General features: G+C 36.6%; 1 protein-coding gene across 3 annotated transcripts; it reads left to right on the forward strand.

Moving 5' to 3' along the window:
* The first annotated feature begins 4,447 nt into the window (after positions 1-4,447).
* On the forward strand, positions 4,448-14,269 carry LOC141598566 (trans-Golgi network-localized SYP41-interacting protein 1). 3 transcript variants are annotated; one of them, XM_074418247.1, is made up of 9 exons: positions 4,448-4,720; positions 4,819-4,993; positions 6,140-6,496; positions 6,583-9,690; positions 10,155-10,944; positions 11,192-12,303; positions 13,040-13,187; positions 13,271-13,352; positions 14,019-14,269. In XM_074418247.1, the coding sequence occupies exons 2-9, from the start codon at positions 4,883-4,885 to the stop codon at positions 14,119-14,121; spliced, it is 5,811 nt and encodes a 1,936-aa protein (XP_074274348.1). In that variant the 5' UTR covers positions 4,448-4,720; positions 4,819-4,882; the 3' UTR covers positions 14,122-14,269. The 3 variants fall into 3 exon arrangements, with proteins under 3 accessions (XP_074274348.1, XP_074274347.1, XP_074274349.1); XM_074418246.1 differs by having other exon boundaries at positions 4,489-4,720; positions 4,843-4,993; XM_074418248.1 differs by having other exon boundaries at positions 4,505-4,720; positions 4,856-4,993.
* Positions 14,270-14,705: the final 436 nt, after the last annotated feature.

Genomic DNA, 14,705 nt, shown 5'->3' on the forward strand with positions numbered 1-14,705 from the left:
TCCATTTGAGTTATTTTATAATTAGAGGTGGTAAATAGCCTAATAGTCCTACTATGAAGCATTTGAATACGATGTGAGTATATATTCATTCGAGTCAAGATTTTCTCTATTTCTCTTTCTTAGATTGGGTGGGATTTAATGTAAGGCACACATTGAACAAACTTTATATTAGCGATTAAATATCGCTTATTTGATCTCATCTATTATATTTGACTCATGACAAATTTAAGACGGATATTAATATCTTAGACAAGCCTTACAAAGAAATTCATTTTGCACGAAATTACTACCATAAAACAACTTTATAATCAATGACCACAAGTATTCCATAAACATAAGACCGTGTAGGCCAATTAACTCAAAAGTTTTCAAAGAGATCTTTGGTGGGTCCTTAAACTAATTCTAAATTGTTGATAATTTTTGTTTCAAAATGAATTTGGTGAAAAGTTCTATAGTTCATGAATAAGGGAAGAACTTGCACAAATTATTAAACGTTAAAATAGTTTATTTACTATTCCGTATATCAATATACATAGTTAATTTATTTATTTCATGCATACCATTTGATTAGCTTGAATACTCGACAAGCTAAGGATTTAAAAATTTCTTTCTCTTGACATTTAATGGGGTAAAGTTGGGACACTTCTTCACGATTCACGAACAAAATATATTACGTATATGATATATCGATCATTGTGGTAAGACTGGTATATACGAAGTATGTCTTGGATTTTTTGGACATGGGATAGTATTTGAGAACTACTTGTATATTTATGATCGAGTTCATTTCATTATTTATTCGACTTCAAATGAAATCATCACGCCTCAGTCTTAGAAGAAGAACAAATCATGAAACGTATACTTTGCATCTAGTAAATATCAACGGTGCCAAATTCTTAAAAGGAAATTCATCACCAGACTAGACGAAGTTAAGTTCAAATTTCTACGCAAGACCGAAACATCAATCTTACAAAATTGCTAATTATAGTTATTTATTTTGGAAAGAAAGTTAGGACTTAGGGTATAAATTTTATCAAAACGCTCACTTGGCTATGACCTGGTCGGCATGTGTTTAACTTCGTCGATGTTTATTATCAAAAAAAAAACATTTAAGTAAATTAATTAAATAAATAGAGTAAATTATTTAACGAATTATGTAGTGGATAGTGGTCATTTCAAACGATAGAAAGTGAAATAGATTTGGTACTTGATGTGCATTGCTAATTTTTGAAGTCGTGCATTTGCTTTTGCATGATACAAAAATTTCAATTTGTGTTTTTGAGTTTTGTCCTTAAGAGTAAGGACCAAGTCAATGTCATCTTTTAAAAGATCAAGAAAAGTCGTCATGGAGTTACGTCTACTCTATTCTTCCGTTAGTCTTGCTTTAGACTGTCTTATTTCAGACTATAATAAGACCTCTTATAAGTGAAAAGTACATGGATGGTGGGACACCCCCATGTGCTTTCACACTCACACCCTAAATAGATTTTTATGAGGGGAAATAATATCCGTCTGACAATTTCAAATGAATATAACGGTCTAAAATAAAAATTTGTGTCTATTCTCATATATGAACGCAAAACGCAACTCAATTTTGGTCCCCTTTTTATCACTATGCATTCATGTGCGCTATCGACTGTACTGCTGGAGTGCTGGCCGGTTACTGAATTCCATGGTGTCATAGTAGAAATAATTGGTCTGACGGGTTACTATTTGTGACGAATATTTTGTGAGATAAAATGGTAATAAAATGGGTTAGTAGAGAAAGGGGACCACATGAATAGTGTTGCAGAGAGAGAAAAAGTGGGTACATTGTGAGATAAAGTGGTATCCATCACAAGCTTGTGACGGATATATCATGTCTTCAATGAGAATTTGTGTAGTAGAAAATGGATCATGTTTATTTTTTTGGGAAATTCTCTCAAGTGTCTTTTCATTTTTTTCATTTTCATGATATATCATCTCTTTTCAATGCAAAAAAAAATTTGATCACAATAACTCCGCCATGAGTTGAGAATACGATAAATTTTTTTTCCAAATTGACCGTCTTTAAGAGGTCTTCCGTTTGAAAAAAAATTCACCGACGTCTCAACTCGTAGACGGGAATTATGGTCGGTCAAAGTTTATTCGTTAAAAAATGTTTGACCAACCATAACTACCGGCTACGAGTTCAAAAAGCGGCGATTTGTTTTTTCAAATTGAAGGCCTTGACGAGATAAATGGTTTGAAAAAAAAAATAACAGTTTTCTGAACTCATAACAGAGAATTATTGTCGGTCAAAGTTTTTTTGCGAAAAAAGAGGGGTACACCATAGAAAACGAAAAAGTTCGGGGGTACACGAGAGAATATCCCTTATTTTTTTCTTGACATTTTCTCTCTATTTATTCTCTTAAATTCATTTAATAATATTTTTCTCACCAAATCTCATTATCCCTTTATTTTTACCCATAAATTTTGAGCCGTTTAATATGTCAGAATACGATCTCGACCACCGAAAGGAAATGACCTCTTCATTTCTTTTTAGGAAATGGAGAGAAACTCTCCTCGTCATACTGTCTGTCATTTGGCCCGGACCGCCTGAGCAGAAGATAGCATATCCGATTCTAAATTAGTACTTTGTAGGTTGATAATTCAATTAATTGACTGGTTATGAATATAAACGGTATATTAAATAGGGTGACCCTAATGCACGGAAAAGATGCCCTTGGACACTGGATTAATAGTTTATATGATATATGATGACTAATTCGCCCTTTAATTTTCAGCCTGTGACTATAATAGAATTAGGGGTGTTTCTGTCCATTACATGTAATTCCAGACTATTAGTGTTCCAATAGTTTTTAAGAGTGTATTTATGTGTACGCTATTAAATAAGTTTGGATGATAGGATAGTTTGCTCAACCCTGATGGTTGGAGTCATTTATGCACTGCTCTCATAGTGTGATATTGAGTAGGAGCATGTGTTACGACTTAGGGTCATTTATTATTTCGCACTTGATATTGCATATGAGGGGACTAAATTTTATTCACACATATTTATGGAATGCAACATTTTATTAAATTACTTCTTACGTATATACGACTAATGTTGCAATTCTGCAGAATATGAAAGGTATAACTGAAAATTTTACAACGGTGTAAGTACTAACTCAGACCCTGTATTTTATAGTTTAAGGTTATTTGTTATCATCAAAATCTAATAAACGAAAATCATACAACGGTCTACGGTTTAAGTACTAACTGATCAATTAGGCATCAAACTAAACTAAAACATCCATATTATGATAAATGTTATTGTCATTCTTGAAATATGTCATTTTGTCGGTGAAGAAGTACATCGTCATAACAATGACCGAGAGTTATAAATCACGAAATCATATATGTTGATCGTGGTGTTACAAATATACATGATAAATAGGTCAAATGGGTTTGACTTGATTTGAGTCATCTGCGCTAGGTCATTTCAGCTTATTGCACATTTCGCTTCTGGTCAAGTATTATTTCGAGTTTTAGATCAATATTTTGTGTGCTGTTGTCCGGTCATTTCGAGTTTGGGTCACTTATGGTCGGGTCATTTTCAGGTATGGGGCATTTTGAGTTGAGCCAATTTTCAGGTAAGTGGTTAAAACATATTATATGCATTTTGTTTGCAAGGGTGGAGTCTAATGCATGGTTAAAATTTGGGTGAAACTCTCAAGGGTCTCGAGTTCAAGGCCCACCAAGAGCAAATCTTGCGGGGTAAATGGCATGGGCTATGCCTTACAAACTTTGAGTCTGTCTTCCCCTAAAAAGGATGGATGATCTCGTGTACATGATTTGCTAGTTATCACGCACCGGCGCACACCAAAGCTAGCGAAAGCGGATTTCCTAATCATAAAAAAAAAAAAAAAAAAAAAATTGCCTTACTACTTGTCATTTTGGGGCATTTGGGCCAATTTAGATTATTTATGATATGGCAATTTTGGACAAGTAATTATTGGGTTTAGACCTAATAAACAAATTGGGTTGTGTTTTTATATCGTGACAATATTTGGAAAGTGGAAGTATATTTATGTGATGATCATCAAGAAAAATTATGATTAATTTAGTAAATAGATCATTTGTGTCGGGTTCGTGTCTAGAGAAATCAACCCAAACCCCGCCCAATTAATTCTCGTGTGGTGTTCGTATTCGTGTCGACCCACTTACATAAATGGTTCATTAAACCTCAACCCAACTCGTTAGTTTCATGTCGGATTCATGTCGTGTTATTGTTTGCCAACTTTTTATTTATCCAATCAAAGTTCAAGTCTAGTCAATTCATACTTCAACTCATATTCGCGTTAGGTAATTTCAAGACCACTTTCATCTGATTGTCTCGGGTCAATTTTACCGAATCTAATTACAAATCATAATGATGGGTTTTAGATAGAATGGTATTGACGCATGGCTCAAAGCCCAATACATCGTGTTACGCTTAGCCTCCCAACACACTCTATTGGTCCAAACAACGTAACACCTTCATAACGTAACACCAACAGTTTTCTATTTCCTAATAAAAATAAATAAATAAATAAGTCCAGAAATTTTATTAAAAAAAAATACATGAGCTAGAGACGTACGCAAAAACGACGTCGTATCCTTCTTCTTCTACCTCTCTACCTCCGATCTAAACCCCTTAACGACATAGTCAACCCTTCCTTTAACGACGTCGTTTCCTCTCATTCATTCTATTTTCCAGGTAAATTAATCATCTTCATTTTATTAATCTTAATAATTAATTAATCATCATGTTTAGTTTAATTTAATTTAATTAATCATGATGATTAACATTTGCAGATTTGTAATATTATTGTTGATTAGTGATCAAATTTAGGTTGAATTGATGTGATTACGGTTATAAATGGCGGAAAATGATGATGTCGAGAACATTCCGGAATCATCAGCTGCTGTAGGTGTTCATAATGATGATGATGAAGTTGTCGGTGAAAATTCTGAGTTAATTAATAATCAGGTATTGTTATTTCTATCTGTTGTACATTGATTTGTTTGATTTTTTGTTATTTTGATTTTATTGTGCTTTTTATTGCTTAGATTTTTAAGGAATAGTAATTTCCAGAAGTTGCACATTGATTGTTGCGTTTTTCGTCACGCGATTTTGACTGCATTTGCTCGGTTTTTTGTTAGCTTAATGTTGATCATAATGCAGTCTTTGTTATTTAGATTCATAGAGATTAGTATTACATAGTGTAATCTGAGCTAGGAATAATCAGGCAGAGTTATTTCCAGTAGTTAACATCGATTGTTGTATTTTTCGTTGCCGCGCTTTTGATTGCATTTGTTCGATTTCTTGTTAGCTTTGGGATTAGTGTAGAGTAATTATGAGTTAACAGTCAGGTGTTAATTATTTCCAGTAGTTGGAAACTGATTGATGTATTTTGCGTTGCTGCGATTTTTGATTGCATTTGTTTGATTTTTTGTTAGCTTAATGTTGATTACTGTGTAGTATTTACTGTTTAGATTTATAGGGATTAGTATTAGATAGTCGAAATCAGTTTACATTAATGGTAAAAAATAAAAATACACTATGAAGGTAGAGTTTGTAGAAACAGCTGTATAAATTAGGAACTCCCTTGACCTCGCTTGTAGACTTGTGGTAGATTCATACTCTGAGAGGGCAAAGAAATTCGAGCCACTTTAGACTTATGCCGACACAAATTGAGAAAACTGATCAGCCACTTAGAGCTTGTACAATGGAAGCTATCCAACGTGTCAAGGTGCTTGGCATTGTTGGAGGGTAAAACAATAGTGTTATTTGCTCAAAATAGCTTGCACTCGTAAGCTCTACATGGAGCAAAATGCAGAGTAGCTCTTTATGTGCTCTCCCCTAGGACCACTCGGAGAGCAAACTCTCCATTGAAAATGACCCATAGCAAGTGGATAAGTAAATATAAGATGTAGAGATGGAAATCGTATATAAGACATTTGTTATTGTGGATGTATATCATTTTCACCTCTTTGAAGAGAGTGCTTAGCAAGTGTGCACTCATGTTATTGTGAATTTTCGCTGCTGTACATACTCTAGTTACGTTAATGATTGTGCAGCATTTAGCAACTTCAATTGTTTCTGACAAACTCATGTTGTGCTGAACTATTGCAGGAATCAAGCTCAAGAGATAGTAATAACAGTAATGAGGATGGTGTTATGGTTAATACAGATAATAATGGGAGTGGTGGAGATTCTGATGGAGTGGTGGTATCTGAGGATGCTGGGAGGGAGGATATGTTTATGGATGCCCCTGAGGATTTGGGTCCTGATGGCCGAGATTCTTCGGCCTTCACTGAGGCTCAAGGGAGTACAGACGGTGAAGAAGATAGTGGCCATGTGCAACAGGCCAGGTTTCATGGGTTGGACAATGAAATGCAGAATGATTACATGGTGGATGAGATGGAAAGACTTCGAGCCATGTTAGATAAGACCCTAAATGAGAAGGAAAGCATTTTGAAGGAACATAAGGTTATCTAGTGTTCTCTCTTACCTTTTGTTTTGAGAATCTTGTGAAATTTTGTTGAAATGTATCAGTCTTCTGTCTTTTGATGTAGGATGAGATGGAGATGGCTGCAAAGGGGATAGCAAACCTTCGAGATCAAATGATGGATTTCACAAACAAGCAGTTACTGCGACATGACAGTCAACCTCGATCTCATAATCATTTTCATGCTGACGTAGATCAAGCCCAATTGCATGAAATGATTCATGAATGTACCATGTTTCTCCGGAGTGTCGTGGAAGAAGTTCAGGATCTAAATATAGAATCCACAGAAGCAGTAGTATCTCAAGATATCGTCAGTTCTTATTTGAATTCGGTTCAAAATGAATCAGCTGAGGTTCAATTTCAGAAGGATCAGTACATAGACGATGTCACCAACAGGATGCTAAATTCCTTTTCGTCTTTAGTTTATGTGGGGGATTTGTCCGATAATTCTTCTACTGGGAAAATAGCTCACATTGAGAAAAGTTTGTATAGCTTGATTGAAAACTACAACTGGTTCCTTTATCAAAGCGATCAGCTAAGGCAGTATTTGACCGACCGAAGGCCTGATCTTGCGGGGCAGACCGATTACGGGATAATATTTGCTGCTGCAAATGACGAATTACTTGCTTTTACAAGGAAGGAAATGGATTTTGCCGAGAGGCTGAGCCATTTTGAAAAGGAACACAGTGAAGTGAAGGAACAACTTGAGAAGCACAAAGCAATTGCAGAGGCTGCTAATGCTGAACTTGAGAGATTGAGAGCAGAAATCGATCAAGAAAGGCACAGGTATTCTAACACTAAAGAAAAGCTTTCCTTAGCTGTGACAAAGGGGAAGGCGTTGGTTCAACAAAGGGACACGTTAAAGCAAGCTCTAGCAAGTAAAACAAGTGAAATCGAAAATTGTCTCTCTGAATTGAAGGAAAAATCGAGTGCATTAGAGGCTGCTGAGCTAATTAAGGAGGAACTGATAAAAAGTCAAATTTCGGGTGCAGCATTGCAGGAAGTCATAGTGCAGAAGGATCTAGTTCTTGAAAAGTTGGAAGATATTCTGTTCGAGTGTGGCGTACCAGAGGGATTGATGACTAAGGATGTTACCGAAAAAACCAGATGGCTTGTAAATGAGCGCGATGCATTAAAGGATGTTTCTCTGAAGTTCCATCAGTTGGCCGATGCATTGTTGTCTATTGATCTTCCTGAAAATTTTTCCTTCTCTGATATTGAATCTCGACTTGGTTGGCTTACAAAATCTTTTGATCAGGCCAAGGCTGACATAGTAATGTTGCAAGATGAAGTTAGCCAAACAGCAGAAGCACTAAACCAGGCTAATGCTGAAATTAGTTCGTTGCGAGATCAAAATGTGATGATAAGCAAGACTGCACAGAATGAAATGGAGCAGCTAACTACTTCACTGTCCACGGTTTTAGTGGAGAAGGACTGTATTGAAATGGCTTTGGAAGATATGAATGACAAATTTGACTTAACCATCCAGAGAGAGCGTCAAGTTCTGTCAGAGAAGGACCATGTGTTGAAAATTTTGCTGGAGGCTGCTGGAGTCTCTGTGGCTGATAGCCAAACTTCGGAAACAGCTACGCTGGTGGAAAATTGCCTGTCAACTCTAAAAGAACGATGGAGTTCTTCTCGTGAATCATCTGAAACCAAAGAAGAAGTTCTTCAGAATCTGCAGAGTCTCTTATATGTTAAAGACCAAGACTTGGTTCTTCGTGATAAATTGTTGGAAGAGGAGACCCAGAAGATGAAAACAGAGATGGATAAGTTGTACATTGATTTTAGAAAAGCGTCGGAAGAAACAACCACCCTCAAAGAACAAAATGACAACCTAAAGAGGGATCTTGAACGAACCGAGGATAAATCTGCTCTAATACGGGAGAAGTTGTCAATGGCAGTTAAAAAGGGGAAGGGACTGGTGCAAGAAAGAGAGGGACTAAAGCAACTCATTACGGAGAAAAGTTCAGAAATTGAAAATTTGAAGCTTGAATTGCAGCAGAAGGAATCAATAATTTCTAACTATGAGAGTGAAAGTAGTAGGCTTTCTACTCAGGTTGAAGGAATTCCGAAGCTGGAGGAAAATCTCCTTATTCTGAAAGATCAACGGGATCAACTTGAGAGGGATCTCTTAGACAGAAACAAGCTGATTGATGCTGTGATGGAGTCTATAAATAGCATTGGAAGACCTGAAACTTCACGTTTTGAGCAGCCTCTTGAGAAGTTAAATTGGCTTGGTGAATACCTGAATGAATGTGAAGTTGTTAAAGAGCAGTTAGAGCAACAGTTAAAGAATTTAATGCTTGAAGTTGATGCATTAACCTTCAAGGTTGCTGAAGCACAGTCAAGCATCAAATCATTACAAGATGCACTGGAAGTTGCGGAGGAGAAATTCTCTCGACTTGCTGAAGAGAAGAGGGAGCTTGAAAATGCACGGGAATCTACTGAACAACATCTGGAGAGAGCAATGAGAGAGGCGTCTTTATTTGCAGAAGCTGAAGTAGCTAAGAAAACACTTGAGAATGCTCTTGCACTTGCCGAGAGTGATGTATCAAGGCTTGTGAAAGAGAAGGAAGAAGCTGAATCATCTAGTGCTGCTTCTGAGGCTGAATTAGTTAAAGCTAAATCGGAGATTGTTGTTCTGATCGCTGATTTATCAGAAGCTACAACAAAGGTTAAATCTCTTGAAGACACTGTATCTCAACTGGAGACCCGATTAAGTGTCTTGCATGATGAAAGTAACGAAGCCGAGATCAGTAGAGCTAAATTGGAGGATGACCTGAAGAAGTTTAAAGAGGAAGCTGGCAAGCTGCAAGACGCACAGTCACAGATTAAAACCCTTGAAAACGAGCTTGCCAAAGCTAAAAATGACATGTTTGAATTGTCCAATGAAAAGAAGACCACAGAACAGGAACTATCTACAGTAAGTGCCAAATTAAATGCATGCTTGGAGGAGTTGGCTGGGACTCATGGAAGCTTAGAGAGCAAGACTTTGGGACTTTTTGATCACCTTAAAGGACTTGAACTAGTCGTGGAAGATGAGTCTGTGATCTCCTCTCTGAGAAAATGCTTTGAGACGAATTACGAAAGCCTCAAAGAGATGGAAGGCTTGTTGAAAAATATCAGAAGTCAGTTTGCTGAAATCGATCCAGAAGTACAGGCCGCTTCAGAGGTAATATACAACAGTTTTGCTAAGTTGTCAATGTGATCAAATTCTTTTTTTTTTCTTTTCAATAAAATTCTGTGTTACCTGTCAAATTTGTTCGTACAATTACTTCCTGTATTCATTTTTTTTTCCTTCTGTCTCTGGTAATTTGTCCAGTTGCCCCAAGCCCCCGCTTCCATGACCCTATGACCTAGAAAAATTGGTTTATGAGGTCCCGTAAAAAATCGCCAAGTCATTAAATAAATATGTAAATTTTTTATTTTTGTATGACGACCCCATGTAGATTCGATGTGGATCTGTCCTTATCTGGAACCTACCTTTGTAACTTGTTTATGCAGTTTATGAATAAAATTACTCTATAAGTTCCTACACTGTTACTCGGTTATTTTGTTTGTTTATTTTCTTTTTTTTATATTTGATTTGATTTTGTTTGTTTCATATGTTTTCTGATGTTTAACTTTCATTTGCAGGATCTTTCTCATCTAACAAACTTACTTTCGACCAACCTTGATGACATTTTGCCCGTGGGTGTTGCTACCAATCGTGTTGATGTAGTAGAGTCTAGTGACCTCTCTTTGTATGTTCAGAAGATGACGGAAAGTTTCCATGTTAAGAACAAAGCACTAACTGAGCATGTTGGCTGTTTAATGTCCTTTGTGAACGAGTCAAATGCTTCTATGTTGCAAGAATTGCTCTCTACTAGCAAACTGGTAACACCTATGGTTCACAAGATGAAGAATATGGAAACAGATTATAGTGCGCTGGAAAATAAAGTTGCTGCTTTGGAAGATGATGTTTCAAGTCTGCTGTCTGCTTGTTCTGATGCCACTCAACTGCTGCAGCTCGAACTGAGCAAGCAAATGCCAGAACTCAGTTCAACTCTCGAGTTTGAAGGAGAAAATGACCCAATTTTTCGTGAAAGCAAATATGCGATAGCCATTACTAGGCTGCTATCGGCTAGTAAAAAAGTTTCTAGTGTGTGTGAGCAGCTGCACAATTCTAGAAACTCGCTTTCATCTGCAACTGAGGAATTGCAGAGTAGCCTTAACGAAGCTAAAGTTGCAGCAAACGAGGCTATGAAGGAAAGAGATCTATACGGCAACAAGGTTCATGAGTTGGAGACTGATATAGCTACCATACAAAATTTATGCAGTGAGCTGAGGCTTAAGTTGGAAAACTATCAAGAAATTGAAATTCATTTAAGGGAGAAAAATGCTGAGATTTCTTCTCTTGAGACCGCTTTGGTGACCAAAGAGAGAGGTGCATTTACTAATACTCCTTTCTTAAATGATTATATGAAAACAGTTGTTTTGCTAAATCGAACATCACCAATGTTTTGATATATGCTACATGTTTTGACGAAACTAATGGTCAAAGTTGCCATTGGTTGACCACTAAAGGTCAAATGGGACAATAAATTTGTGATGGAGATAGTATTGAATTTCTTATTTGTCTATAAATATGCCAATCCCGCATCAAGCTTTAACGATTCTATTTAATGTTTCAGAAGCTGGAGAGGCTCAGATTTGGTCGTCTCATGTCAAAAATCTCCTGGAGAGAGCGAACAAAATCGAAGTTTCCATGGAAGCTTTACAGGCCCGGGACTTGGAGCCTCAGGATTCAGCTTCAGCCCATGTAGGCAAGCTGTTTTACATCATTGACAAATATCCCGAGTTGCAAGATCATATTAATTCCCTTACTCATGAAAACACAAATCTCCAGACTGCTCTTTCTGCTCAAATTCATGAAACAGAACATCTGAAAGAACAAGTTCAAAGTAGTTTTGTCCATGAGCAAGAATTGGAAAAGGTCAAGAGCAAAATAGTTGACATGGAAGATGGTCTGAATAGAATTATTCAGAAGTTTTCCACTAAAGATATTCCCGAGGACCAGAAACTTTTTGATGTAAATGATCTTGTACAAGTAATAGAAAAGCTGGTAATGGCAGCCATCTTGGAATCCGAAAATTGGAAATCCAAAGCCCTTGAGTTTGAGTTAGAGGCAGAAAAGAGCATCAATATCCAGAAGGAATCAGCCAAGTTTAAAGGGGAGATACTTGATATGCAAGCAGGTGTTCAAAATGTTATCGAAATTTTGAGAAGTGATATAAGTTGGGACCGGAAACCTCTTGCTTCAAGCGATCTTGTCCAAGTACTGGAAGATCTTGCAAGGACAGTAGTTTCGGAACATGAAAATTTGAAATCAAAAGCAAAGGATCTTGATACAGAGACTTGGAAGAGCAGTAATGAGCAAGAACTGATTGAGGTTAAAGACGAATTGTCTATAATTGAAGGAGGCCTGAAGAGAATCATTCAAAAACTGAGAGGTGATGCGTCTGTAGACCAGAGACCTGTTGCTTCGAGGGATCTTTTACAACATTTAGAAAAAATGATCATGGCACTCATTACGGAGACTGAAAATTCAAAATCTGAAATCCGTGAACTTGATTCGAAGTTGCTTGGAAGCCAGAAGATAACTAGTGATTTATCACTGAAGGTCAAGTCACTTGAAGATTCACTTCAATCTAGGGTTGCTTCTTCCGACTCTGTTCAGGATAGGGGCATCTTTGAAGCACCCTCACTGCCGTCTGCATCGGAGATTTCTGAAATTGAAGATGTGGTAAGAGTGCTTGTCATTCCTAAGTTCTAACATTGTCTCTATGACCTACATGTATTTCTTTGTTTTTCATTGGTGTTGTTGAAGTTGGTTGTTTGTACTTTTAAACGTGTTTGGGAGCGGTACCCCTAAGGTTTGCCACTTTGCATGAAATACCCAAATTTTTGATCCGGAAATTTTAAAGAGGTCATAACTCGTGTTTTCGAGTTCCAAAAGTGACGAAATTTTTTTCCAAATCGCTCATCTTTCCGAGAACTATAATTTGAAAAAAAAATTGTTGCATTTGGATTCCGCTACTAGGAGTTTTTGTGCGTCAAAGTTTTTTCGACCGAACAAACTTTGAGTGAGTATATCTCGTGGTCACGAGTTCCAAACTCGTCAAACTTTTTTTTCAAATCGTAATACTCGGAAAGATGATCGATTTGAAAAAAAAAATCTTCACTTTCTGAGTTCGTAAACACGAGTTATGGCCTCTTTAAGTTTTTCAGATCAAAAATTTGGGTATTTTGTGCAAAGTGGCCAAATTCAGGGGTACCGCGTGAATTATCAATTATGTGAACTTATTTTTTTTATCAGCCTGTCTATTCTACGTTGACCATATCCACTTTGTCTGTGCTGTAGACTGTTTTGTGCTGCATTTGTTTCTGTGTAACTGCGTTCTGTAGGAGCTTTTGTTACATTTCACATGATCATGCCTGGGTAGGTATATAAATTGCTAACTATCCGATTCATTGTCCAGGGCTCTGTGTCTAAAGCAACGATATCTCCTGCCCCATCTTCTACTCAATTAAGAACGACGTGGAAAGGATCAAGTGATCACATTGCAGTAAACATTGACTCAGAGACCAGCCGGTTGATTGATAATGAAGAAGCAGTTGAAGATAAAGGTTTGAAGCTTAAGAATTTGACACATTGTTTCAGTGATGACAACTGTCCAGACCAATGATCGAACTTTACTCTTTGTTTGCAGGTCATGTATTCAAATCCCTTAATACATCAGGTCTCGTTCCTAGTCAAGGGAAGGTGATAGCTGATCGGGTAGATGGGTTCTGGTAAGTCTCTATTACACACTAAATCCTTTGTATGTCATATTGTCATGTACTTCCTCCGTTTCTTTTTATTTGTCGTTTTAGAATGGTACACATAAATTAAGAAAACATTGGAAAATGATGTTTTGCTAGTTATATATACTCTATAATAAGAGAAATTCTTCCGTCCTCCCGGAGGACGTCCTCCTTACACACACATGAAGAGGACCAAAATGAGAATTAAATATTGTATCTTCCTCATGTGTGTGTAGGGAGGACGTCCTCCAGGAGGACGGAGAGAAATACCTATAATAAATGATCTTTAAAAATAGCTAGATTTATCTCCTTTTCATAAATAATACTGCAAGTTTTTTGAAAAATGTAAAAAAGAGGTAATACATGGAAAAATATAAAACGACAAATAAAAAGATTTTTAATATACTTTTAAAGGACAGCTTTAAAGAAATTTTATTTCAGCATCTGTAATTCTGTATGATCTTTTTGGTAAAGTTCGCCCTTTACGTAGAATTATATGGTGAATGGAACTGAGACGTACAAAAATATCGGCCTTGTGTACATAATTTCTCCATTAAATCCTTTGCTCTAAAGACTCTAAACTGGACGATGAGTATGCGTTACATCTATAGTTTTGTTTGCTTGCTGCTAAACACAATGTTTCAATCCTGACAGGGTATCGGGTGGTCGAATGTTAATGAGTCGCCCACGAGCAAGACTAGGGCTTATTGCATATTGGCTTTTCCTCCACATCTGGTTACTGGGAACCATTTTGTAATCAAGTTCTGTAGGTTTGATCAGATATGTAGACCACACTCGACATGATTAATAACCTCGAATGTATTAGATGTAGATTTAAATCAATTTATTGATTAACCATACGCTGTTCATAGTCCTATATAATTCAATTTGTTCGTCCTCTGCAATTGTTTTTTAAGTATTAGTACGGCAAGAACGCTACCTGCCAGGCTTCTGCCTCTGCTAGTGTATATGATCTGCTAAATGCAACAAATTCAACAATAATTTCTACTCCATAGTGAAATACCCTAATATTACTGTTTTTCCGAACTAAAATTTTCTAAACTAAATTTATAGGATGACCTGAACAAAAATGAAGACTAAAAATAAAGTAAACTGAATCGACCTCAAAAATTTGAATTTGAACTTAAGTTTAAAAATTAAAATGGGCTTTCGCTGTTCAACTGGACTACATTGTGAGTTTGTGACCCAGTTCATAAGCCACAACAGCAACTTCTTTTTTGTATTTATGGGTACAAAATCTTGTTGAATTTCAACCACAAACTTGATGCTACCAACCTTGATTGTTCTAAAGGTTACCTCAAATTATGCTATTTTCGTCAT

This window comes from Silene latifolia, chromosome 9, assembly GCF_048544455.1.
Source record: "Silene latifolia isolate original U9 population chromosome 9, ASM4854445v1, whole genome shotgun sequence".
In the NCBI taxonomy this organism is placed as follows: domain Eukaryota; kingdom Viridiplantae; phylum Streptophyta; class Magnoliopsida; order Caryophyllales; family Caryophyllaceae; genus Silene; species Silene latifolia.

Excerpts from the sequence above, each read along its gene's own strand:
- LOC141598566 (XM_074418247.1), top strand. The coding sequence starts at position 4,883 with ATGGCGGAAAATGATGATGTCGAGAACATTCCGGAATCATCAGCTGCT. Across the intron at positions 13,188-13,270 it reads AGAAGCAGTTGAAGATAAAG|GTCATGTATTCAAATCCCTT; the intron begins GTTTGAAGCTTA and ends CTTTGTTTGCAG. Across the intron at positions 13,353-14,018 it reads GATCGGGTAGATGGGTTCTG|GGTATCGGGTGGTCGAATGT; the intron begins GTAAGTCTCTAT and ends CAATCCTGACAG.